This window comes from Hyaena hyaena, unplaced genomic scaffold (assembly GCF_003009895.1).
Source record: "Hyaena hyaena isolate Hyena2069 unplaced genomic scaffold, ASM300989v1 scaffold_584, whole genome shotgun sequence".
NCBI classification, from domain to species: Eukaryota; Metazoa; Chordata; class Mammalia; order Carnivora; family Hyaenidae; genus Hyaena; species Hyaena hyaena.
Window position 1 is genome coordinate 732,911 of NW_024081205.1, and position 25,220 is coordinate 758,130.

The 25,220-nt window shown below is 58.7% G+C and overlaps 1 protein-coding gene across 2 annotated transcripts in view; it reads right to left on the bottom strand.

The window, feature by feature from the left end:
* Positions 1-25,220, bottom strand: part of BCAR1 (BCAR1 scaffold protein, Cas family member) — a 37,727-nt gene that overhangs the window by 3,684 nt on the left and 8,823 nt on the right. The window contains exons 1-6 of one of the 2 annotated variants that reach the window (XM_039256436.1): positions 20,771-20,979; positions 10,530-11,141; positions 4,789-4,950; positions 4,498-4,614; positions 2,467-3,564; positions 1,088-1,177 (exon numbers count right to left, since the gene is read on the bottom strand). In XM_039256436.1, coding sequence (XP_039112367.1) covers positions 1,088-1,177; positions 2,467-3,564; positions 4,498-4,614; positions 4,789-4,950; positions 10,530-11,141; positions 20,771-20,782 — 2,091 coding nt within the window. In that variant the 5' untranslated portion in view covers positions 20,783-20,979. Of the gene's footprint in view, positions 1-1,087; positions 1,178-2,466; positions 3,565-4,497; positions 4,615-4,788; positions 4,951-10,529; positions 11,142-20,770; positions 20,980-25,220 lie in introns of those variants that run through there. The other variant, XM_039256435.1, reaches the window with a different exon arrangement.

Sequence of the window (25,220 nt, forward strand, 5' to 3'; positions counted from 1 at the left end):
TATTATTAGACAGACAGATGATAGATGGATGGAAAGATAACCTAATTATTTTTTATTTCCTAAAAAAAAAAAAATGTTTGATGTTTATGTTAGAGAGCGAGAGAGCAAGAGAGCAGGGGAGAGGTAGAGAGAAGAGAAGTCACAGAATCCAAAGCAGGCTCCAGGCTCTGAGCTGTCAACGCAGGGCTCGAACTCATGGACCGCGAGATCATGACCTGAGCCGACGCTGGATGCTCAATTAACTGAGCCACCCAGGCGCCCCGAGATAACCTAATTATTAACCTTGGTTCCTTTACTGAGTATGTTCTATGGGCCAGGCGCCTCCTAAGAATTATATATACACTGGCCCTGAGAACGATACAGCTATGATCCCCACTTCACAGCAGGGAAACTGTGGCTTTGTGGGTCTCCAGGTGGAACCGGCAGGCTCTCACCCACTCCACCCTTCCCCTTGCTCGGCGGAGGGGGTGGGGGTGGGGTGAGGACAGCTTTACGGGTGATATTTCTTTGCTTATTTTGTGTTAGTCTATGTTTCAATTTTTTGTTATCTTCATAATCAGATAAAACTTCCTTATTTCTTAAAAAAAAAATAAAAAAGAACCTTTCCCACCCTCAGGAAATGATCCGAAGTATGTAGAAAATTATGTCTTCAGATAAACACAGTAGTATCATTATACTCAGGGAAACTGAGTACAATGTAAACATTCAACAATAATAGATGTTATGAGGCCTTTAAAAACAATTTATGAGGAATGTTTGATGCCATGGAAAAACCTTGGGATGAAAGCAGACGTAACTATTCACAAAGTACCATCTGAAACACATGGACAGAGGCCACCCAGAGGCAGGGGCGGGGCTCGAAACCAGCCCCAGTGCACCACCACGGCCTCTGGGGCCTCTTCCCTGCCTTTTTACACTTCTCTGTACGTGCTCCCTAAAACGTCGACCATGATTACTCTGATGGTAAGGCACACACAGACCCAACATACACACGGAGACAGTCGTGCGGACGAGCAGGGCCCGGCTGGGCTCACTGGCACTCGAGCAGCCCGAGCCTCAAGAAGCTGGTCAACCTGGACACCCTCACCTGCTGCAGCTCTAGCTGGCCCTTCCCCTGCCGCATGATGTTGCCTTTTTCCAGCAGTTCCTTCTGGGTCTTCTCAAACTCTTCCTTCCCCTGGAGACAAGACACAAGGACTGGGCTGAGCCAGAAGCCCTCACAGGTCGGCTGGGGCACAGTGCAGGGCAGGCAGCCACCAGGTGGCGCTGCAAGCCAGGCCCAGGCTCACACTGTGGCCACCAGACTCACAGTGGCGGGTCTCTTTCACTTCCTGCCAGCCAGGAAAGGGCTGGGCACCTCCATGTGGCCAGGTCATCCTCCCTGCCCCCTGCTCCCACACCAGGAATCACATTCAAACCCCTCCCCTTGGCATCCGGGGCCTGTTCACCCATTCCTGACCAGCCGGCCTTGGCACCTGCTGACCCTCACCCTGGAACGCTCTTCCCAGGGCACTCAGCTGGCCCCCAGGTCTCTGCTCAGAGGTCTAGCCCTGCCCCATCCTCCCATCTGCTTGTTTTATTTACTTCCCCACACCCGCATCTAGCCTCGGCTTCGCTTATACTTCAGAATGCCATCTCCTGAGACAGAAGAGAGGCACGTCCTGCCCTGGTCACTAGAGAAGCCCAGCCCCCGCAGGTGCTCAGGAACCATCCCTGGTGGGCACTGCAGGATCCGTGATTACACGGCCAGGTCAATCCAAAGGCCAATAGGTAGGTAGAGGAATGGGTATGAAGTGGGGGGGCATATGGCCTAGAAGGTCAAAGAGTGGGCACAGGGACGCCTGGGGCTCAGTTGTTTGAGTGTCCGACTCTTTTGAGTTCAGCTCAGGTCATGATCCCAGGGTTGTAGGATTGAGCCCCGTGTCAGGCTTCACACTGAGTATGGAGTCTGCTTGGGATTCTCTCTCTCTTTCTCTCTCTCTCTCCCCCGCTCCCCTCTCCCCCCCTCACATGTGCCATCTCTAAATTTTTTTTTTATATAGTTTATTTTTGAGACAGAGACTGAGAGTGAGCAGGGGAGGAGCAGAGAGAGGGAGACACAGAATCCGAAACAGGCTCCAGGCTCTGCGCTGTCAGCACAGAACCCAATGTGGGGCTTGAACCCACAAAACACGAGATCATGACCTGAGCCGCAGCCGGACGCTTAACCGACTGAGCCACCCAGGTGCCCCACACACACGTGCCATCTCTAAAATAAAAAATTTTTAAAATAAAAATAAAAAATAGAGTGGGCACAGGGACTCACTGAGGCCTACTGGGGCCCAGACTCTCTTTTGGCCACAAGAGCCCTCTGTGTGGAGGGGATTAAGGTCCCCACAACAGGGGTGGCAAAACTAGAGCCCCAAGAAGGCCAGAGGGCTTCCCTGAGGGAATCCCCTGGGGAGACTGGGCAGGGCGGGCACCTACCTGCAGATGGACGTAGTCATAATCCTCCATCCAGCCACCCTCGCTGTTCTCGTACTGCCCATCTGGCGAGTCCTGGGAGGTGAACTTAGGAGGTGAGGGCAGGGGCCGGGATTGGATGCTGCTGGCCTTGTCGATGGGGTTGGGGTGCAGGGAGCCGCCCCCCTCAGGCCCTGGGACAGGGGCCTTGGTCCGTCTGAAGAGCAGTGAGGCATTGCCGTGCAAGAAGGAGGCCAGCTGCTTGGCGTCCTCGGGCACGGCCCGGGAGCAGGCCACCAGGCGGTCCAGGTCTTCGGGAGTGGCCCCCGGGCCTCCCCGGCCACCGTCGAGGGCCTGGCCATGGGCCACCAGCGTCTGGTACACATCCTCCATCTTCTGCAGCTGCCGGCTGAGCTTTGCGTGCAGCGTGCGGTCAGAAGTGTGGGCAGCGTGGCCTATGGCGCCACGGGCGAACTCCAGCAGCTCGTGGACAGCCCCCTGCGCGGCGGCCACGGCGGCCCGCAGGTCCTGCACCGGAGGCTCCTGGGGCTCTGGGGCACCGCGCCAGCCCCCGCACGCGGGGACGCTGCCCGCCAGGTCCAGGAGGCGCGCCACGGTGGCACTCACACCCTGCTGCAGCCGCGCCAGGGCCTCCACGGCCGCCTCCAGCTCCAGGGGCTCACGACCCGGCACCGTGGCCTCCAGGGAGGAGGCTGACTGGCTGCTGCGCGTGCTGCCCGTGCTGGAGGCTGACAGGCGCTTGCCTTCAGCGGGGGCCTCCCGCTCCGCCGGGGGTGGCACCGCATACACGTTGTCGTCAGCCACGCTGCCATCGGATGCCTCTGGGGGAAGGACCCGCTCGCGGGGCACGTCATAGAGGGTGCCGGGACCAGGCCGTCGCAAGCCAGGGGGTACGTCATAGAGGTCAGGAGCAGGGGGCGGCACGTCGTACACATCCTCCGCTGGCAGCGAGTCCGGAGGGGGTGCGGCAAGGACCAGTGGGTGGCGGGTCGGGTCAAAGGGCTTGGCCTTGGCAAAGGCGGGGGGCACGTCGTAGGTCTCCTCACGCAGCAGTGGGCCGTCAGGCACATCCTTGCTCACCGACGGAGGAACGTCATACACCTGGGGGCACAGGAGCGGTCAAGGGTGCCTGCCCAGCCCAGCCGGGAGCTTAGGAGCAGGGCCACACATCCAGACGCGCCACAGGTGCGCGCCTGTGTCACTGTCCTTGTCCACACAGGTTCTGGTGAGAGCCCAATTCTGGAGCCAGACCGGAGCTCAACATCCTGCCTCCACGGCTTACTAGCAGGGGACTCAACTGCCCTGCGCCTATCTGCTCAGCTGGAAGACGGGAGAACTCTTCCACAGGTTTGTTGTGAGAATTATAGAGGTTAATTCACTATGTAGCTATAAACACTTGGTGAGAGGACAGCTGTCACACCACCACTGCCACCATCATCACTGCCACCACGACCACCACCACCACTACTACCACCACCGCCACAACCACGACCACCACCGCCACCACCACCACCACCATCACTACTACCACCACCACCACAACCACGACCACCACCACCACCACCGTCACTACTACTACCACCACTACTTGTGTATTCTCGACTGTGTGGCAGAAACTAGGAAGATGTGTGTTATATTTCGGGTGTCAACACCATGACTTACCCAGGACGGTCCTGGTTTATGCCCAGTGCCCTTCATAATTACCCGTTCCCCTTTCACTCTCAGAAGTGTCTTGCTTTGAGTGATAAATTTTGTGGTCACCTTGCTAATATCATGTGGGAGCCTCTCAAGAACGTGTTAACGAAGGCCTTACAAGCGGTCCTTCTACAGACAAGTAAGTGGAAACTCAGAGGAGCACTCAGTTTCTACTTCTGTCACAGAGCAAGGGGCAGAGCTGGCACCTGTTGTCACGTTTCTCCTTGCCTTCATCTCTCTGCAAACGTGGGTCCCCACCCCACAACACAGTCACACTCAAAACTCTACACACAGATCAGGCCTCAGCCCACAAGGCCCCAGGATTCCCTGACTACTCACGGCATGGTGGTTGGACAGCGGCAGGCCCTTCTCCACACTGGGGGGCACATCATATACGTCCAGCGATGGATCCCGGCCATTAGGACCCTTGACAGCCATGGGGGGCGTGTCATATACCTGAGACAGAAAAGTGCAGTGACACAGGTGCTAGGGCTGCCCGAGGGGATGGGAAGAGCAGAGAAACCCCACAGCTCCAACCCCAGGACCACCCCGGCCAAGGAAGAGAGAGCCCAGCTCCCTGAGTGGGGCCAGGCCGAGGCCCTCACCCCGACCCCTAGTCCCAATACCTACCTCCTGGCCATACTGGCTGGGAAGCGGCCCCCGAACGGGGGGCACATCGTAGATGTCCTGGGGCCCCGGGGCTAGCAGGTGGCGCGGGATGTCATACTCGTCCTGCTCCGGTTGGGCGGCCTCGAACACATAGCTCTGTCCCACGCGGGTGGGGACCACCACCTGGGGGCGGACAGCCACTGTCACTACCCCATCACCACCAGCCTAAAAATCGGCCTCCGGGACTCCCCCTCGGGTCCTTGGGGAAGATTCTACACCCCCATGACGTGGGCGAGGCACACAGGGACGGTGGGGTTTTCCAAGGGTGGGCTAGGAGGACAGCCAGAGGCAAGGTTTTCTCATTCCTTTGTATTTTCACCCTTTCTTCAGTGCACAGTGATTGGGGAGCACCAGGAACCCCAGAGTTTATTGAGAGTCGGGTTCTGGCCAAGAAATGCAACACAGGAAGATGACCTGGCAAGTTCCAGAGAAGGGTACAAGCGGGCCTGACTGGGATGCCCCTGCCTCGCACCTCCTCGCTGTACCCTTCTCAGAAAGGCTGCTGGCAAGGGGCTGGCCCGATTGCAGGACGAGCTTCCCGGCTCCAGGACAAAGACAGGACAGCGTCAGGCTGTGCGCTCCTCAGGCTGGGCCTAGAGGTGGCCCGTGGGAGGACCCAATAATTGGGGCTTGGGCCTTCCAGAAGGTGGTGGCGGGGTAGCAACAATGGGTGCCCCAGTCCTCCTCCTCAACTGAGCACATGCTGGGGAGACTCCTGAGGGCTGGGCCACTGAAGACTCCCAGACCATCAGGGCCAGTTCCTGGGCTACTCTACAAAGCTGGGTGTGGGTGTGAGGGAGTGGCCAAGACAAGAGCCATGCTCCAACACACCACACCCACAGGGCCACCGAGACCACCACTAACCCAAAAAGGAGACCTTAGTTAGGGACACTGGCCCACAGAAGGGACCAACACGTTCCCTTCTCTGGGGCCCTTCCCCAGCCTGGCATCCAGGACAGCAAGCTGCCGAGAGCCCTTCACACCAGCCTCTTTCCCCGGCAAGCACACTGGCCCTGAGGCAGCGGGCCACCCAGTGGGAGGGGCTGGCAGGATGGAACCCAGCTCAGGGCACGCCTCCCCCACAAGGCTCCCCACTCGGTGCTCTGGGACAGAAAGGCCTTTTGTTCCTTAATCAAAGGGGACGTCTGGAACAGAGTTGACTCAGGCTCTCCCCACACACGTTCCCTGGGGGAAGCAGGGCTGGCCCTCAGGCTCAATACCCCCCCCAGAACCCAGCATCCCAGGCCTGCCCACAGTGCCCACGGCGCAGACAGCCAGCTAGTGTAACTTGGAGGGTGCAGGCTTCACGCGTAAGCGCTAGGTACTCTGGGAGCAGCAGGGTACCAAACCCCGGGGCGGCGTGGGCACTGCTCATCAGCTCCGGGCTTGGCAGAGCCGCCTGCTGATGCATCCGGCCCCCTCCTGGCGGGAGGTGGGGGGGGAGACACACAGCCTCTCCTAGAGCTGCTGGGGGAAGCGCCTCCTCAGGGTATTCCCCGCCCACCACACCCCACCCCCAGCGTGTCTGGGAGTAGAGCTGGCGGCCCTCCCCAGACTCATCTCCCTCCTTGAGCCCCAGACTTGAGTCTCCTCCAGAGCTATTTTTAGACACTAGAACCTGCCAACAACAGGGCAGGCGGGGCGGGCGGGGGCTGGTGGGACGTGGCAGGTTGGCAGGGCCTCGAGGCAAAGGCCTGAAGCGTCGCCAGGCCCTGCTGGGCTCCAGAAGGCAGGGGGGGACCCCGCGCGCCCCACGGCAAGCCCCTACAGTGCCTCCTGAATGTAGGGAGAGCAGGGAGGGCAGGCGGAAGGAGGCTGAGGCCAGACCCCAGGCCCAGGCTCTGGGCAGCCTGCCACGCCTGCAGCTGAGCTGGTGACAGTAAGCAGCTGTGCTGGCCAGCAAAGGTTCTCTGCTAGGAAACCTGTCAGGCAGCCACCCGGGCGGGGGGGGGCGGGGAGAGCTTGTTAGGGAAGCCTACTCTCCAGAGAGCGGTGGGGCCCGCTAATCACAGGCTGCTCTGCTCTGCACCTGAGGCCCCATTATCAGGACCCTGAGGCCCCAGGGAGGGTGAGTGACATGGCCAGAGCCTGGGGGGAGGCACAGAACCCCAGACCTGCAACTCCTGCGCTCCGGCACATACGCACATCAGAAGTGCAGGAGGGCAAGACAGACGCGGAGGAAACACACGCAGTACCCACAAAGACAGACCACAGGGCCCAGCCAGGGCATCCGCATGGAGGGGGGAGACGTGAAGCTAAGGGCCCGGAGATCCACTGGGAAAGGCCACACCACCTGCCGCATTCTGCTCAGGGCCCAGGTCACTCTCCAGGCAGTTTGGCTGCCGGTCTCCCCCTTCTGCAAAGCGGATGTCACCCCACGCAGGCCGGCTCCTGCTTTGGCACGTCCCATTCCCGTCTGAGCCCCAGATTCTTTCTCCAGAGCACCGGCCGCCGCAGTGCTATGGGACCTAGCAAGTGACCATCCATCCTCTCACGGAGAGGGAGGGACATGCTGGGCACAGGTCCCCTTCCAAGCTCCTGGGCTTCCCAGGAGGAACAGCGCTGAGCTCAACTGTGCCTGCCCCAGCGCCACAGCTGTCCCCTTAGCACAGCTGCAGATCCCGACCCAGAGGCGGTCCCCCAAGGGCGACCTCACAAGAACACCTCCCTCTCTGGGGGTCCCCCCTGCTCCTGTCGGCAGTGTCCACGTCCCAGCTCAGAGTGTTCATGCTGTACCGTGGCCCTGACCTCTCTCCCCAGCCACCCGGGCCACTCTGGCCGAGGCTCTGGGCATTTGACCCTTCTTCCTCTTCTGTCTCCTGGCCACTGTTCTCATTGCTCACTTTCCAGCTTCCTGGATGCCAAGGCCCCCCCCTCCCCCAACTTTACCCTGTCCCGGCAGGTTACCTCCTCACCCTACCTGACCTCTACCCCTGAACCAGAAGCCTCAGTTTCCCAAACTTCTGAGGGGGAGCACAAGGCTTATGAAAGCACAACCTCGAAATGTGGGCAAAGAAGCGCGCACCAAGACGTTTATCGCTTCATTTTAACAGAAACTTTTTAACAGAACCTGTCCCCAGGGGAGGGGGTGACACAGCAAAATCTGGGGTGGCCATCATAATCACATTAGGGACCCAAGAAAATGCTTCTGATATCTGTGGGACTTACAATTTCAAAATGCAAAACACCGCATACAAATCTCTGCAAGACAAGGAATATGCTAGACAAAATATGCCCAAGTTCCCAGTGACCACCTCTTGATGGGGAGAATCTCTTCTCCACCCTTTTTCGTACACTATGTATTTCCTACGACATGTAAACACTGTTTCATGGTCATAATATAAAAGCAGATGCGGCAGAGGCTGCCCAGGCCATGAGTGATGAGGCTTCTCAGAGAACGGCCACCAAGCCCCAGAACACAGGGCTCTCCTTCCCAGGCTGCCAGCCAGGTGAGGGCCCTTGGGGACACAGGCTCTGAGCAGCCAGGTGAGCTCAGATGGAGCCTGAGAACAAGCCCTTCACAGGGGAGGGAAATAGAAAACACAGCCAAACTGTGAGTTCAAGTCCACAGCCCAGTGCATGGGTCTCGCTGCTGTTCCAGCACCTGCCCCAACCTCACAGACACCACAACAAGCTCGTCCATAAAGATTCAGGGAGGGAAGCAGGCAGGGGAAAAGGCATACCTCCCCAGGGGTTGTGCGGAGAGTGTGTGCATATTGGGGAGGGTGGGAGGGACTCTGTGTGTGTCTGTGAGTGTACGAGGGAGAGACTCTGGCCTGTCCTGAGGCTCACCAGCCAGGCGCTGCTCCCTGCCGCCCTCCCCCACAGGACAGGTGTCTCTCTGGAAGGACTCTGTTCCTCTCCCTAAAGCACCTGGGAGCGGCCCGTCTAGGCCCGGCCAGCCCAGCATGGTATGCTTCCGCCAGTGGCTGCTTCTGGCCAGGCAGCTGAAGGAGCAGGGAGGGCAGGAAGTGGGAGCTAGTGACCCAGGTCCCCTGGTGGCCGGTGTCTATGGAGCTCCACCCTCAGCTGGCCAGCCTGACCTCTGGCCAGGTCTCCTGGCTACCAAGCTGCACCCTGTGGGCAGGGGCAGGGCGACACTGCCTGTTGACTACCGCCCAGCTGGAACGGGCAAGGCTCCCACCTCAGCTCTGGACACGCTTTGAGGATAGAGGCTCAGTGCCATGGGGGGAGTGCCCACTCTGCCACTGTCTCCTCAAACACAGGTGGCTCTAGAGTAGACGTGGCACAAACACAAGGGGAGCCGATCCTCAGAGTCCAAAGGCTTCTCCCAAGGGCTTCTGGGGCATACTGCCTGCTGTGGTCTCCCTCTGAAGAGGGGTGAGGCCGGCGGCTGGGGCTGGGCTGGCTCCGAGGGCCCTCCCTGCTGGCAGGGGTGGGTTTCCCAAGGTCCTCCTGGGTGAGCTGTGAGGGAAGAATAGTATGAAGGAGACAAGGAGTGCTGGGTGCCACAACTCTGTCCTCAACAGTATGGGGGAGAGCTCCTCTGCTTCCCAGCCCTGGAAATTCCACTCCCCAGATCTTTAAGGGACTTGGGCACAGAAAGACACAGGACAAAGGCGAGAAGAGGCTGCTCCAGACTCAGTCCAGAGCAGCCAGTGGGGCAGGGCCTCCTCCTTCCCAAAGGCGGACAGACTTGGGGATGGGGCGTGCAGGCAGGCCTGTGAGCAGCCGAGGGTGCTACCCTCAGGGCCCTGTCCCCCAGGCCAGCATCCCCTGGCAAGAGCATGCAAGGTGACCGCTGAGAGAACTACTCTGGCAATGCCCCAGGTAGTGTCCTCTCCACTGTCCAAGCATCACGAACAGGTCGCTGTGTTGGCCCACCGACGGGCCCCAGAAGAAAAGGGGCTGGGCGCCTCCGGAGCCAGGAATGCCAGACGTGCTCCGTGCTCGCCCAAGGGGCTGACACACACACCCAGAGGGTTCGTGGGAGCCCCGGGCACAAGGAGGGGGGCCAACAAGATGGACTGAGGTGCGGCCCCAATACCAGTGGAGGTGTCGTCAGCCTGACACCACTCACGTCCAAACCACGGCAGACGACAAAGAAACATCTCGTATTCAATCTACTCCTGTACACTTTCAGCCACTCTTGCCTTTATCCTGTGTCTTTCTGTGCCCAAGTCCCTTGAAGATCTGGAGAGTTGTACCGAGCTCCCCCCAACACCTCTCCCTCTCCTGAGTGCCCCCCAGTCCCACCGAGCCCTGTCCCCTGCACGCTGTGGGCTGAATGAAGTCACTAGAACATGGACCGGGCAGGTCACTTCTACTCCAAAGCCTCCACACTCAGGCAGGTATCTGGTTCCTCCGGAGCAGCATACCCCTGGCAGCTGGACCCGAGCCGCTGCTCAGGCTTCATCTGGCAAATCCCGCCTGCCCACCCTTTCCAGACTCCCAGGCCTTTGAAAGACTGCATCCTTTGCTGGTGACACCCTCCCACTGGGGTTTGTCTGCTGAAGGTACCTCCTGGTCCAAGGCCAGCGTGGATGTCTTCTCTGTGGGTTACCTGTTCATCTTCAGTAGACAGATGAACACATTCCCCAAACACTCACCTCCCTTCTTGGCCCCAGACCAAACATGCAGCTGGAGCCCTGGAGACTCCAGGGATGCTCCGCGGGGCCCAGAAACCGGGGCCTGGGCAAAGCTTGCCAGGCGAGTACCCAGCCATGACGGGGCAGCCTTACCTTTGCCGGTGGCTTCGTCCCCTCCCAGCTGCGTGCATCCATGGATGGGGGCACCTGGTAGATGTCATGTCCGATCCCAGCAGAAGGTGGCACCTGGTAAATATCCTGGGCGGGACTGCCAGGCCCTGGGGGAACCTGGTAAACGTCGGGAGCTGGGCTGGGAAAAGGGTGATGGGGCATCTGCTTTGAGAACACAGACGTCTGTTTGGCTGGGGGAGACTGGAACTGCGGGCTGGGCCCGGGGGCCTGGTAGAGGTTTTGCTGAGTCTTGTTGGTGGGGGGCACCAGGTAGACGCTGTCAGGCTGGGGCTGGTAAGCGGCAGGCAGCATGGGCGTGTACTGGGCAGCCGGGGCGAGGAGGCCAGGTGGCGGCTGGGCTGAGGCGGCGGGGGGGCCAGGCCCGGGCCCTGCTGGCTTCTTGTCGTGCATGCCCACCAGGATCTTAAGGCGGTTCCCGGGCACAATGCCTTGGCGCCCATGCAGTGAGCAGAGCCACCAGCCATCCAGGCCTTGTGTGTCCCGTTCCAGCACTGTCATGATGTCACCCTTGCGGAAGGAGAGCTCATCAGGGGACTCAGCCACGTTGTCATAGAGGGCTTTGGCCAGCACGTTCTAAGGAGAGAGGAAATGGGTGGGCATGAGGATGTGCATCGGGGGCTCAGCGGCAGAGAGGCCTTGCCCCCTCTCCCACCCCGCCCAGTCCAGCAAAGAGGCCCAGCTGATCCTGGCATTTTTCAAATAAGCCTGGATAATGCCTCAAAATCCTCTCGACCGCAGCCACCACCTTCACTCCAGGGATGCGCTCAGGACACTCCTGAAAACCACTCCCCTAAGTCACACTACAACCTGGACTCACACTGGCGCGAACAGTAGTAATGAAAATAATGGCCACCACGTTCTGGGAAGAAAACAGGATGCAAACCCTCCCTGCTCCAACTCAACAGTCCTGCCGTCTGCCAGAGCAACCAGCCAAGAGGAAAACATTGAGAGCGTGGGGAGGGGACATCCAGGGACAAAACGGTCATCATCTGTAGACCATATGATTATCTACGTAATAATTCCAACAAACTGGAATCAGTAACTGATGAGAAAGAAGTATAGCAAAGACATCGCGTGATAACAACAAAAAGCTACTGGTTATCCAGGAATTAATCAAGCAGAGACAGAAGGAGACCTCAAGGGGAAAAATGTGTACTCTCTGCCAAAAGGCTCAAGGAAAAACCTGAATAAAGGGGAAAACATACCAAGTTCAGAGTGGGATGACTAAGCACTATAAAAGGCCAATTTGCCCAAGCTTACTTAGTAAGTTACAATTATAACAAAAATGCCAGCAGGATTTTTTTTTTTAAGACATCTGACTAAAGGAGAAGAATCCTTCTAGAACGAAACGGAGGAACAATAGAGGCCCACGAATAAGCAGGTCAGTTCTGAAAATGAGATGCAAGGGGGCACTCTGCTCTCTTTTCAAGCGGTGAGGATGTGCCACAAGTGCGCAGCAGCAAGCGGGCATGGGGCCGACGCACCAGGATCGGGCCCGGGGAAGGCCCCGCGCTCCAGGGATGCAGTGGACGCTGCAGGCGGTGCCACATGGCCACGGGGAAGGACGAGACTGCTTCCCAGGTGGTATGAGAACTCACTCAGTATAGGAAGAAAAATCAGTCCACACACTTGCCTTGTGTTATAAACAAAGGACACTTAAAGACCAAGGGTCAAAGATACAACTCTAGCCCCAGTGAAAGAAAAAATCAGGGAGAATATCTTTGTGACCTAGAAATGAGAAAAATTACAAAATACAACTCTAGACGCAAAGACCCCCAAAAGCACAAAACATAAGGTTACAACAACAAGGACACACAAATGGACTCAACCTCACCAAAGTGAATGGTTTCTACTGGCTGGGAGACAACATAAAACTGAGAGGGTAACAGATCACCAATGACAAGACAGGGATGAATCTAGAACCTGGAGGCATTCCTACAAATCAGCAAGGCAAAGACAAGAACACGAACAGAAAACCAACAAAACAAAACCAGCAAATTCTCTGTAGGGGAAAAGGAATGGCCAAGACCACCGTGAAGGAAGCTCAGGGTCTAGCCAGCATCTGCAATTCTGCTCTGTGCACCCGCGGGTGTCCAGGTATCCGATATGGAAGGTCAGCCACACCCTCCTGAGTCAGAGTAACAGGCAGATCTACGGCCCAGAACCATTTATGTCATGTAATAAATGCCTCCAAAACAATGTATTTTCCAGACATTTACTCAGGGACAGACTCTAGACACATTACATTAGCATGGATGCTTCTGGAAAAGGGGAAATTACAGCAAAATAAGGAGGGGTCTCTTACAGTGACCACAGAAGAGCAACACCCTCCCCCAGCCCCACATTTTACCCTGTAATTGTCCTGGCAACACTCCCAGCCACCCCGGAAGCAGCACTGCTACAGGCCTCCATTAATTAGCAGCTCCCCCCTCCCCCCACTCCAGAGCAGGGCCATGAGCTCCGCACAGCCCTGGCACAGAAGGGGACCTGGGAAAGGCCTTGGGGAGACTGGGAGAGAGGTGAGAGGACCACAGCACGGTGCACCCAGGCTAGCAGGCCCGAACAACACTGGGATGAAGAACCGGGACCACAGAGGCCCCCGTGTTCTCAATCTTCGGGCTCTCGGTGCTGGTCCCCTCGTGTGGGTGCCAGGCTCAGGCCGCACCCAGAGATATCACAGAGGGTCCCCAGCAGAGGGAGGAGCAAAGCAGGCGCCTGCGTGAGAGGAGGCCAGGGCTGCTCTGGCGTCCCAGGGAGCGGAGGAACACGGACCAGGTGGGAGCTCATTTCTCCAGAGCAACTCAGAGCCTCCAGACTCAGACAAAGCCAAGGGCAGGAGAGCTGGAAACCGAGAGGGGCTGGACCAGGGGAGAAGCCAGCCCAGGGGTCAGCTCACGGACAGCACGGAAGACAGATTCACTCCAGTACCAAGGTGAGCACCGGGACAAAGGCCCTTGAAACTGCCGGCTGCCGCAACACTGCCTGCGTCATGACTGTAATGATTAAATACGCGCTGAAGCATAAAGCACCTTCAATAAAATATCACTTGAACTTTTAATAAATGGGGGAGAGGGTAAGATTAACAGTTCTAATGTTTGAGACATTAAAACATCTTCCTGTTTTTGAAAATTTCTCAGTTTGTATTTAACGAGCATTTCTCAGCTTGGAAATAGGAAAAAAAAAAAACCCACATGCTGAAAAAGAACAGTAGACCACCTCCTAGGCTTCAAGTCAGGAAGGGACAGAGGAGGCTGAAGCAGGTCCGGAGGCCACGGCCCCGGGAGGAGCAGGCAGGGGCAGGGGCTGTCCTGCAGCCCAGGGGGGCCCATGGGCCCCATCCCCCGGCTGCCTGCAAGAAAAGCAAGTTTCCCAAATATGGTCTGCAGCCTGCCTCAGGGAATCACATCCCATCAGGGGGCGGGACACGCGGCCCACCCTCCTCCTGTGACCCCAGAACACAGAGCCACCCCACTGGGTCCCCCCCCAGCCCCTGCCCTGGTGACCACAGGAAGTGCCAGCAGAGTGAGTCACGGGAAAATTCCCCTCCAGCCCAGTCAGAGGGGGCGGGGTACAGACAGAGGGGACTGCCCCTCGGAGGCCCCTCACCTCTGAGGAGGACAGCCCAAGGAAGGCTGGTAGAGGCGCCCCACCAGGCCCTGCCAGGCAGCACTGGGTGCTCTGGGAAGCTGGAAGGCTCCGCAGAGGGCAAGGTCCGGTGGGGAGAGAGAAAGAGGGGGAGGGTCCGCCCCAGCCCAGGAGAGCTTGTGGGGCCTCCTGCGCCCAGGGTGGCCAGCCCCCACCCCCTTGGTGTGAGCTCACTGAGCAGTTAAGGCCAACAACGGCTGCAACTGTATAGTCTGGGGCGGCTGGAGCCAGGCTGGGAAGCACCTCTTGGGCCGGGCACGTGGCACAGGGTGCCTGGCACCAGGAGCGCCTCCGCCTACATCGGCTGGTGCCCCCACCCGCTGCCCCAGGAGCAGCCTCTCCACAATCTGTGCCCGAGTCCTAGGCACTGCTGGCACCGGGGCACTCCAGCTGGCAGAGCACCCCAGCTTTGGGCCTCTGAGCCTCCCCAGCTGCTCCTGAGCGGTATTCCTCCTTGCTTCTCCTTCCTTCTTCCGAGTCAAGCAACTAAAACCAGACCTGGGTCTGGTTCTCCCTCCACTGCTGGGTGACCCTGGGCAAGTCTCTTTGCCTCTGAGAATCCAGATCCCCTGTGCTAAGGCCACAGTCCTGGCTTCGTAGAACTGTTCTTTTGTTTAACAAGAGAGTTGCCAGGCTCCTGCCCTCTGCCAGGTGCTGGGCCAGGCTCTGCAGGATGGTGCAGGCCTAGCCTGATCAGGCTCTTGTCTGCATGGGGCATACATTCAAGTGGGGCAAATAGCAAACAATTTGTTAGGGCGGGGTGGGGGGAACTGCAATGCCAAAAATAATGTGGGACAGGGCCCCTGCATATGGGGTGGTCAAAGATGACCTCCCAATGGAGGTGATAACTTGAGAGGATTCATGAAGAATGAAGAACAGGCAACCACGACACCAGCCAGGAGGGAGACGGGGCTGTGACCCTGGAGTGGCAGGCAGGCTGGCAGGCCGGCCGGAGCCAGTCGTACTGCAGGATGCCTTGGGACAATGCATGAGAGCTCAGTAAGTGTCATACAGCGGTGGCACCCCATGGCAGGTAAGCCCAGGCAGGGCAAGGCCTACACACCTGAGCAGATCTACTCTGGACACACTTCTCAGGACCCAGGGCCTTGCCCCAGCACGGAAGAGGGGCCAGCCCCCTGGAGCCTAGCTTCCCAGCCTCCCTCACTGCTGCACCATGAATCAGGTGTCTCCTGTCCACCTCATAAAGGGGCACAGCTACAACCTCTAGAGGGGCACACTGCCGGAACACCACCACACTCAGTGCAGACACTGCAAGCCACGTGTGTCCAAGGGACCACAGAGAGTGCTGCCTGACTTGCCTCAAGCAAGTCAGTCTCATTCCTGCCTCTAGGAAACCTTGGGCTGTGTTCTACTCCAGAACAAGATTTGGGTGGCACTCCTCCACAAAGGTTCCCATGCCCCTCTTTGGGCACACGCTCCCCAGTGGCCCCGACTCAAAGTGCTGACCAAAGCATCTCATTACCGCCTACTTCGTGCTCTCTGACCCAGATGCCCAGGACTGGGCAGTGGGGGGGGGCCTATGTCCTTCAGTATGGAACCCTCAGGCAGACGAGCACAGAGCCTGGCCCTAAATGGGTGGGTTTAGGCAGAAGGCCTCCTTACAGAAGGTGGTATGCTAGCCTCCCTGGCCATGCCTAAGGAAGCCAGGAAGACAATCTGGGGCTCACTCACCCCAGAGGGAGGGGAGAGGAGAACCTCTAGCCCGATGCCGACACCGCCAGGCCCATTCAGAACAACACCCTGGTTGTTGCACATGGGAGCCAACAGGGCTGCTGCAGAGGCCCTGCCTGACTCTGAGAACACCCCTCATTGTGTCCCAGGGCCCTGTAGGCATCAGACCACCCAGACCCAGTGGGCCCTTGGATATGGAGTCGCTGGGCCTTGGCCACGGTGGGGGGGGGGGGTGTGTGTGGAGGGGGGGCACATGTCTGGAGGACTGCAGCCATCTGACGCCTGTGTGGGTCTCTCCACTGGCTTCGCCTGCTGCCTTGGGGAGCCAAGGATGTGCTCTGGGTATGCCCAAACCCTGACTCCGCAGGAAGGCATGACCTGGTAGCTGGGACTGGTGAGGAGACACCAGACTGATGGGGACATGAGGGACAGGTTCACGGTAAGAGCAATAACAACAAACCCTGTCAGGAGCAGGCTCTTTTGCATACTTCAGTCATCTCTTTTAACCTTATGAGACACTATCATTACCTCCATCTTACAGACAGGGAAACTGAGGTACAGAATAGTTACCTGACTTGCTAAGGACATAGTCAGGAAGCAGCAGAGGCAGATCTGGGCTCTATGACAAAGCGGAGCTGGAAGGCTCCAGGTTGATACCTAGGTCCCTCAGAGTCAGGAGTAGAAATCTGACAGGCCTTTTCCTGAAACTCCCCGTTCCTCAGCTCCAACATGCACACACGCGTGTAAACACGCACACACACAAGCTCCAAACATAGAGCCTCACACACAGTAGTCACTTGGGAAACACTAGTTCCCTTCATACCCAGAACCATCTCACACTTGGATCAAGATTAGTCTGGGGTGTTCTGTTTGCTGGTCTCAAGGAGCCCCCAGTGGCTAATGGATACAGATCCAACGCGTGTGTGTCTGAATGGCAGCCTGTGTCTACAACCCCTGCTCAATGGTGCCTGGAGAATCTTCCTGGAAAGGCAGGAGCCAGGGGCCCACTGGCAAGGGTCCTGACTATCCCCTCACCCTGCGTCCCAGGCTCTAGTGGCACTGGAAGGGCAAACCCTTGTCCCTGGTGAAACTCCATCCCAGCCAGCCTTATCGTCACTCCCCTAATACATCCAGGGACAACTAAGTAGCCAGGGTCTGGGCTCAAGTTCTCAGTGTTCGACTGTCGAGGAGCAAAACTGTGGGCAACCCCCATTCCAGAACCATTCCAAGAGGAGTATGGCTCCTGCCCTACCTACCTCAGGAGGTCCTAATGCTCAGAGGACAGAGCTGGGACTGTGTGTGGGTCCTCAGCCCCATGTCTGATATTCAGCACCTAGAAGCCAGGTCTGTTGAATGAAGGACTAAAAACCCACCTGTGATGGCCACTGCCAGCAGCTTCAAACAAACATGAGCCACAGCCCAGCCAGCAGATGCCCTCATGTGGGCGGCCAGCTCTGTGCCAGCAGCATGACCCTGCCCGCACCATTGCCCGGGCATCCCAGGCACTGTCCCTGGGAGGCTGGGCAGATAAGGAGGGGTGGCAGGGGCAGGCCCCTCCTGCTGCAGGATGTAGCACCTGCAGCCCCCAACACCCCACACACGATGAGAACAAGCAGGCTAGAGGCAGAGCACCACAACGGTAGGAAAGCAGAGCCCTCTATCCTGCAGTCCTTTCCAACTACTAACAGCTTGGGAACGGTCCCCAACCCCCTTAGAACCCTCACTATTGCCCCCCCCCCACCCCCCAGCCCCAAAATGACCCAGGCTGGCAGAGGCCAGAGCCACGCAGCTGCCCACCCACTGCTCTCCTTTTCTTCCTTGGCCCTTGCTGGTTCACTCTTGGGATTTAGTCTCTGAGAGAGGGATCAGCATGAGGCAGACCTTTACTTCAGGGACAGCCCCAGCCCCAGATATGTCATCATGGAGGGGAAGAGGCAGAAGGGACAGCCCAGGGGGACAGGAGGGACCTCACTCCTAAGATTTCAGTTTCTCCACCTTGACATCTAAAGCCCCCTGCAGCTCTATCACTCCCCAGTCCAAAATGGTAACTTGCAGCAGCAGCAGTACCTGCCTGGGCAGGGATGAAGGGGAATACGAAAGTACAAAAAGTAGGGTTCTCCAGCTCAAAAAAGTACCAAAACCCTGATTTCTGGGATGCACCGTAGAGATGAGGGTCTGAGATGCTTCCCTCTTTGAGCTGCTTCCACTCCAGGCCGGCACTTTACTCCACTCTGTACTCAGAAGTACGGGGCAGGGGCGGCACCTGGGTGGCTCAGTTGGTTACGAGTTGGATTTTGGCTCAGATCATGATCTCGCAGGTCAGGTCATGATCTCATGGTTCGTGGGTTCAAGCCCCACATCGAGCTCGTGGCTGGAGCCTGCTTCAAATTCTGTGTCTCCCTCTCTCTCTGCCCCTTCTCCACTCATGCTGTCTGTTGTCTGTCTCTCTCTCTCAAAAATAAACATTAAAAAAAAAAGTTAAGGGGTGCCAGGGGTGCAACTGACTCTTGGTTTCGGCTCAGGTCATGATTTCACAGTTCATGAGTTCGAGCCCCTGTGTCAGGCTCTGTGCTGACAGCTCAGAGCCTGGAGACTAATTTGGATTCTGTGTCTCCCTCTCTCTGCTCCTCCATGGTTTGCACTTTGTCTCTCTCTCTCTCTCTCTCTCTCTCTCTCTCTCTCTCTCGAGGAGGAGCAGCAGCAGCAGCAGCAGCAGCAGCAGCAGCAGCAGCAGCAAGGGAATTAGGGCAGCAAGACAGTGGAGCCAGGGCCTCTCTCCAGCGCTAGAGGGCCCAGCCCCACCTCCTTCCCTGAAGGAAGACCACCCTTCAGCCCCTTACTGAGAGGCCTTGAGGACCCAGGGGAAGAGGAGTTTGCCCTGTGTCTTTGTTGGAGAATGATCCCTATAGCCTCGACCCTACAACTCAGTCTCCAAGTGTGACTCCAACACTGCCCCTCACCCTCCAGAAGCCTCCTGAGGGGCACACCTGGCCTCTGGTTCTGGCTGCCCCAATTGGCTATGCGCTCCTGGGAGGTGGGGGAGGGAGTTTTCCAGGCACAAGAAAAAAAGGGTGGTGGGAACTCTTGGAAGAACAATGGATGCCAGGAGGGACCCCCACTGAAGATGGCAGCCCCCAGGGACCAGGGAACTCCCAATGGAGGCTGGGGGAGGGGGAACACATGTGGGGCAGAGCACGGGGCCGTACCAGGAGACGAAGTTCTGAGTCCAATTCTGTGAGAACAAGTACCTGCCCCTCTGTGCCTCAGTCTCCCCGTCTGTATGACAACGAGGAGAGCAGCTGTCTCAGGGGCCTTTCCTGCTCAGGATGCCCTGTGGCGCTGCCTTACTTCAAACGCCTGTCCAGGCCTGAGGGGATGGTGCTAGCAGCCCACAGCACTCACACCCTGGCTCAGCGCAGACTGTAATGGCCAGAGGCTCCAGCTCTCTCCTGGAACCGCGTGACAGTCCCAGCAGCACCTGGGGCATCCGCCAGTTCCCACTGGGCTCCTTCCTTGCCCAGGGCAAGAGGGCAATGGGTGCTGGTGCCAGGAAGGAACGCCAGCAGCTCATCCGAGCACCCGCAGCACACACCTGCTCTTCTAGGCCAGCCAGTCCTGCCACCCTGGGACCCCACATCATCAGCTCTCCACCAGGGAAAGGAAATGGGCACAGGGGGATGTGTCTCCCAGCCCAGAGGGATGAGAAACGTGTCCAAGCCTGGCTGAAAGGGGCAAGGAAGTCACAGTAAACCTGGAAAGGGCCTCCCAGCCTAGACTCTCAGGGAAGAGGTGAGGAAAAAGAAATTCCTGTCCTTAAGATGGACAAGTGGCCCAATGCCCCAGCTCTGGGATCCAAGAGCTCAAAATCTCCTCAGGCACTAACCCAACCACGGTCGCAGAGCACCCTAGCCCTCAGCAAGTCTCAACTTCGGCTCCTTCAAAACCGCCCTGGGCTGTGCCTCACGCACGCTCGGACACGCTCGGACACTCGAGTGGCACGCCGCCCCTCCCCCAACTCCACGCGCTCTACCCTCAAACGCTGGGACCCGGGGCCACGGTGCAGCCATGGACTCCCGCCAACAGGATCCGGCTCCTACCGAAGTTTTTGCGATCATGGTAGGTAAAGGCAGAGAAGCGCCTGCCCCCAGGCCTGGAATCCAGTGCTGGCAGGCTGGGGTTGAATCATTAACAGACCCAGGATTGGCGCTCGGGGCGCACCAGGGGCGCACCAACACCTCCACGATCACCACGCACTTGTTCGCTCTACCCCTAGCCTGGGGGCGGGGAGGGGCAGCTCCCCACTCGAAAACACAGAGATGGACCACCACCCCTCTTCCTGGAAATTCAGGCCTCCTGGAAGTTCACGGTCCAAGGAATCTCGGACCCCTCTTTGTAGCTGAGGAAACTGAGGCTCGGAGGCGTGTCACACGCAGGCCCAAGGTCACCCAGCAGGCGGCAGCCGGCAGGGGGAGAACGGGACTCCAGCCAGCAACTTTCCCGGATCCAGGAAAAGATCCAGGAACTTTCCTGCCGGCCAGCGGCCCTTGAGTCCCGCCCTTCTAACCGCCCTGTGGGCGCACAGACTCTGGGATCCTCCGCAGTCCTTGCCTCCGGGCGCCCCCGCCACGGTGGGAGAGGGCTTTCAGACCTCGCACCCCTGGCCGGTCGCGACCCAGCGGAGCCTCCAGCGGCCAGCTGTTCTCAGCACCCGCAGGTCCGGCAGGAAATGCCACATATTTAACTCTTTCTCTCTTTTTCTCTCTTGGGACCGACCCGGGCGTGAGCAGGACGGTCGCCTCGAAGCCTGTACGCGGACCCCGCCCCGGCCGGCGCTCCCGGACCCGGGCCGCGTCGGCCGCACTCACCAGGTAGTTCATCGTGTCCGGCCGGCCTGCGGCCCCGCCTCCCCGCCGGGGCGCACACCAAGCTGCCCGCGCCGCGCGCCCTCGGGGCCACGATGGGCCGCAGCCGTCCGGGTCCCGGTCTGGGTCCGGCCGCCTCAGGCACCACGCCTGCTGCCGCCACCGCTGCTCAGAGAACGTTCCACCTCGCTCCACCCGCCGCCGCGGCCGCCGCCTCCGCTGCCCCGGCGGATCCCGGCTCCCAGCATGCCCGGCCGCGCGCGCCCATTGGCCACTGTGGCTTCCCATGCAAATGAGCCGCCGGCCAGCCCAGTGGGCGCGGGCGCGCACCGCCCACTGGAACCGCCCCTAACCCCACCCCCACCCCGCACCGGGTCCTCAGCACCCACCCGCTACCAGCCTGCGACGCTAGCGCGGAGGGTATCTCCTTTTCCCCAAATGCACGTACCGTGCCCTCCAGCAAGGGCGAGAACGCGCCCCTCCTCAATGCCTAAGCAAACGCCTCCTCTTTTGGGAAGACTGCCGGGATTACCACCCCCATGCGGCGCTGCAGCCCCCATGCAGCCCCCAAAACCCTAGGCTCAAGTGGACTTCTGCCTTCACCACCCACCCAATCCGGGGCATTCCGCGCGTGTCCATCCCGCCGTCCGACTCAGATCTGAATCTAGAAGTGACAGGGAAGGGGCATACCCCAGCTGGCAGAAAATAACGACCAACCGCACCAACTCTGGTCAGGCCTATCCTGTTACGAGCTCCAGGAAATGAAGACACAAGGCAGGGAGGCAGGGACCCGTAACCTAAGAGGCACAGAGCCCTGGAATCTGTTCCATCGACGTGCCTGAGTTTCCATTCTACCCAGGGTCAAGGGGCTCACCATATCCACTGAATTGAACTGAGGGTCCCTGAAGCATGCCCTGGGATCTCCATTCTGCCCTAGGAGCTGTGCTCCCACCCCCAATCCCTCAGCCAGTCCTGTCCAGGCCTAACACCTGTGCCGGACAACACGGCGTGGGGTGGCATGGCGTGGAGCGGGGGTGGGGGGAGAGTGCTGGGAATGAGGGGGAAGGAAGAACCACCAGAGGGAAATGGAGTGGAGAACACCTTGGTTTTCGCGAGCCGCCCCTCCCTAGGCTGCACGTCAGTGACTGTCCCCCCACACAGCAGAATCAGGGTGTGCTCAAGTCCCTGAGCATGCCCAAGGCTGCATAACGGTCTGCAAAGATACCTAGGGTAGAAGCTGCTCCAGCCAGCGGGTGCCTTATCTCCAGGATCCTCAGCCCTCATCCTGGACCACTTGCTGAGCGCGGGGACACCACCGGGCAGTTCACAATGCCAGGGAAGCAGTGGGGCAGACGTGGCTTTGTCTGCAGAGACCCCTCACGCATGGCCTATAAAACACACACAAGCCCAAGGTGGATCCACGCTGCCCCTCCCCCTGACACGCAGGCCTTACAGCCCGGACTCAGCTGATGAGCCCCTGGCCAGGTGTGCCACCTTAGCCCTCTCCCATCCATAAAATGAAGGGGTTGGGCTAGGGCCCCTGGAGAGCTGCTTAAAAATCAGATTCCTTGGGCCTGGCTGGTTCAGTCGGTGTAGCATGCGACTCTTGACGTTGAGGTTTTGAGTTGGAGCCACACACTGGGTACAGAGATTACTATAAAAAATAAAATAAATTTTAAAAAATTGGATTCCTAATTCTTCATGCCCCAGAAGAACGGAGTGTGGGGGTCCTACACAGCTGCATTTCCTCAAAACTTCACAGGGACCCAGTAGACAGAACGCATGGCCTAGCGGAAGGGGGAAGTAAGGAGCGGTGGGATTTGTGACCCAGAGTCCTCAAGAAGGAACAGGGCACCCTATACCCTCCCCCAGGCTGGCCCCCTGGCACTCTGGAACTGCCCACTTTCCCACAGGAGGTGCCAGCTGTCAGGGAAACACTGCCTAGGGCATACCCTCCTGCTGTTCCCAATGTCTGCCCCAAAGTCAAGCATGGAGCGGGGAGCCTGGGCCCTCCTAAACCCTGACCCTGTCCTCGGCCCAGCTGGCACCTCAGGCTCCAAGGAAGTGGATCAGAAGCAGCTAGGCCACGCATAAGAATCTGTTTGTGCTCGGTGCTCAAGTCCTTGGGTTTTCAGGGTCTCCACTGGGGAGAGAGGTGGGGACCAGGCCCCACAGCCACGCAGCAGCCCGCTTGCAGGGCTGCAGCAGGTCTCTGCAAGGGTGGGCGGGAACACAAGATGCCTGGCCCTCAAGCGGCTGGCCCTACTCCATCCTAGCTGGCCTTGGGAGAAAGGAGGCGGCTGCCGGGGACCTAGGGAACAGTAGACCCTCCCCATGCTGGCTCAGGATTAAAGCAGCGCTGGGGGCGGGGCTGCTGGTGTGGGCGGGCAGGCGGGGGAGGGGAACCCAGCTCTGGCGGAGGCATTTCAAAAATTTGCTTCTTTTCCACTTAAACTCCCTCCCACTCCCCAAGCCTGTGCCTCCCAGAATGGCATTCCTGCTTTGTAATCAAGGCCCTAGGATCTGTGCCCCAGTGATGGAAGGGGGTGAATTGAAAGGAGAGAGGAATGCCCCCTCCCAGGCCGGCAGGTAGATGGGTGGGAGAGGGGCACCCCTGGGCAGGCTGCGGCGGGGATGTGTGGGGAAGCAGACCCTTGGGGCCAACAAGATCTTACAGTGATCTAGCCCCCAGGACAGCTTCCATGCTGGCCCTGGACCAAGGGCTCTATGACCATGATGACCATGTGCTCATTTCATGCCACAGAGATAAAACAGGCTTCAAGATTAGCCCCATTTTCATGATGAAGAGGTTGAGACTCAATTTACCACCCCTTGCCCCTTCCTATAGACTCCCAGCCACAAAAGTATCAGAGCTGGTGGCCAAGGAAGGGACTATGGGGCTGCTATACAGGCGGGTGCGGGACAGGCAGGAAGGGAATGAGGGCACAGGGGCACCAGGGCTTAGAAAGCCAAAGAAGCTGTCACTCAGAGACCCCAAAGGACAAGCAACTGAGACCCAAGCACTCCCCAAACACAAGTGAGTTCAGAACTGGGGCCCAGCACCCCCAGCCCACAGGGAGTAGAGGGGAGTATGAGGGCACCAAGGAGCGCAAGAAGGCGGAGGTGTTGCTGGCCGAGGAGGAGCTCCAAGCTGGATGTGGGGGGTCACCAACCCCTCCCCTTGGAGCCCAGAGTAGCTGGCTGTGTAGGAAACACGGTGGCACGGGCACACAGGGACGGTGGTTCCCATGTGTCCTTTATAGTGCCTGCTGGGGTGAGGGCTGCTGCCGATCCCAGACCCTAAATGGGGAGAAGAGCTCAGTTCCCAGCTCCTGCTCTCTGGGCTTTTTGGGTCCTATTCTTCAGGTCAAACCCACTGCACAAAGAACTATTCTTGCTTTAGGCCCAACAGCAACAAACAAAAGGGGGGCATAACCTGAAGGCACAACTACAGGCGACTGGGTTAGGCAGCCGCAGCCTCGCAGTGGGATACTGTGCAGCTATTAAGATAGCCACTTTCAAAGACCGAAATCAGGCAGGAAAATGCCTATGACAAGGTGAATGAAAGGAGCAGACGAGAAGGGGCTGCACTGTGTGATGGCAGGCAGTAGCTTTCCCAGCAGCAGGAGCCGGTGGCAGATGGGTCAGCTGACGGCCAGCTCTGGGAGCGGCAGCAGGAAAGGATTTCCTGAGGCCGGAGGTGAGTGCTGCCAGCCCCAGGGACAGGAAGAAACGATGTATCTGGAGGGCCACCGGGTGTTGACGCCTTCCCCCTGGGCTGCCCGCTCACCTTGGCAAGCTGGAACCCAGCCCGCGACCTGAGAGGCCCAGCCAGCCTGTGGATGGGCCAGAAAGGAGGAGAATCCAGCTGCATCCAGAACCACTGCTGCACACAGGCTGGCCACCCCCCACACCTGCTGTCACAACTGTCACTCCCCAGAGGCCAGAGGGCCGTGCTGTGCCCAGGTCACACCGCCAGGAAGGGGGCTGCATCTGTAACCCAGCCCACTCAACTCCCCAGGCGTGTCCCTATGGAAAGGCACCCCAGGGGACCCCAGACAGTGCAGAGCTCACACTCTGAGGGTGATGCTGCAGCTGTCAGACATAAGGAGCTTTCCCATTTCCCCCGCTGAGGATGGAGTGACCAGTGACCAACGTGGTAGTTCATCTGTCATTAATGTGATCAATCTGACTGTGGGAAGGCAGGCAGGACTGGCCTAGAGGCAAATCTCAGCCCACCAGTGCCTTCAGTATGCGCCCGGGCTGGTGCCCAGAGCCCCGGGTACCCATGCGGAGCCTGGCGGTGGAATTGCCGGCTGCAAGGACAGAGGCAGGGGTGACGGCAGAGGGCTGACTAGCTTCCCACATCCAGGCCTGGTTCCAGCAATGCCCCCACCTTCTCACAGCCCCCTCCTCTACCCCCTCTGGCTCTTTCAAGGACTGGGAACCGGAA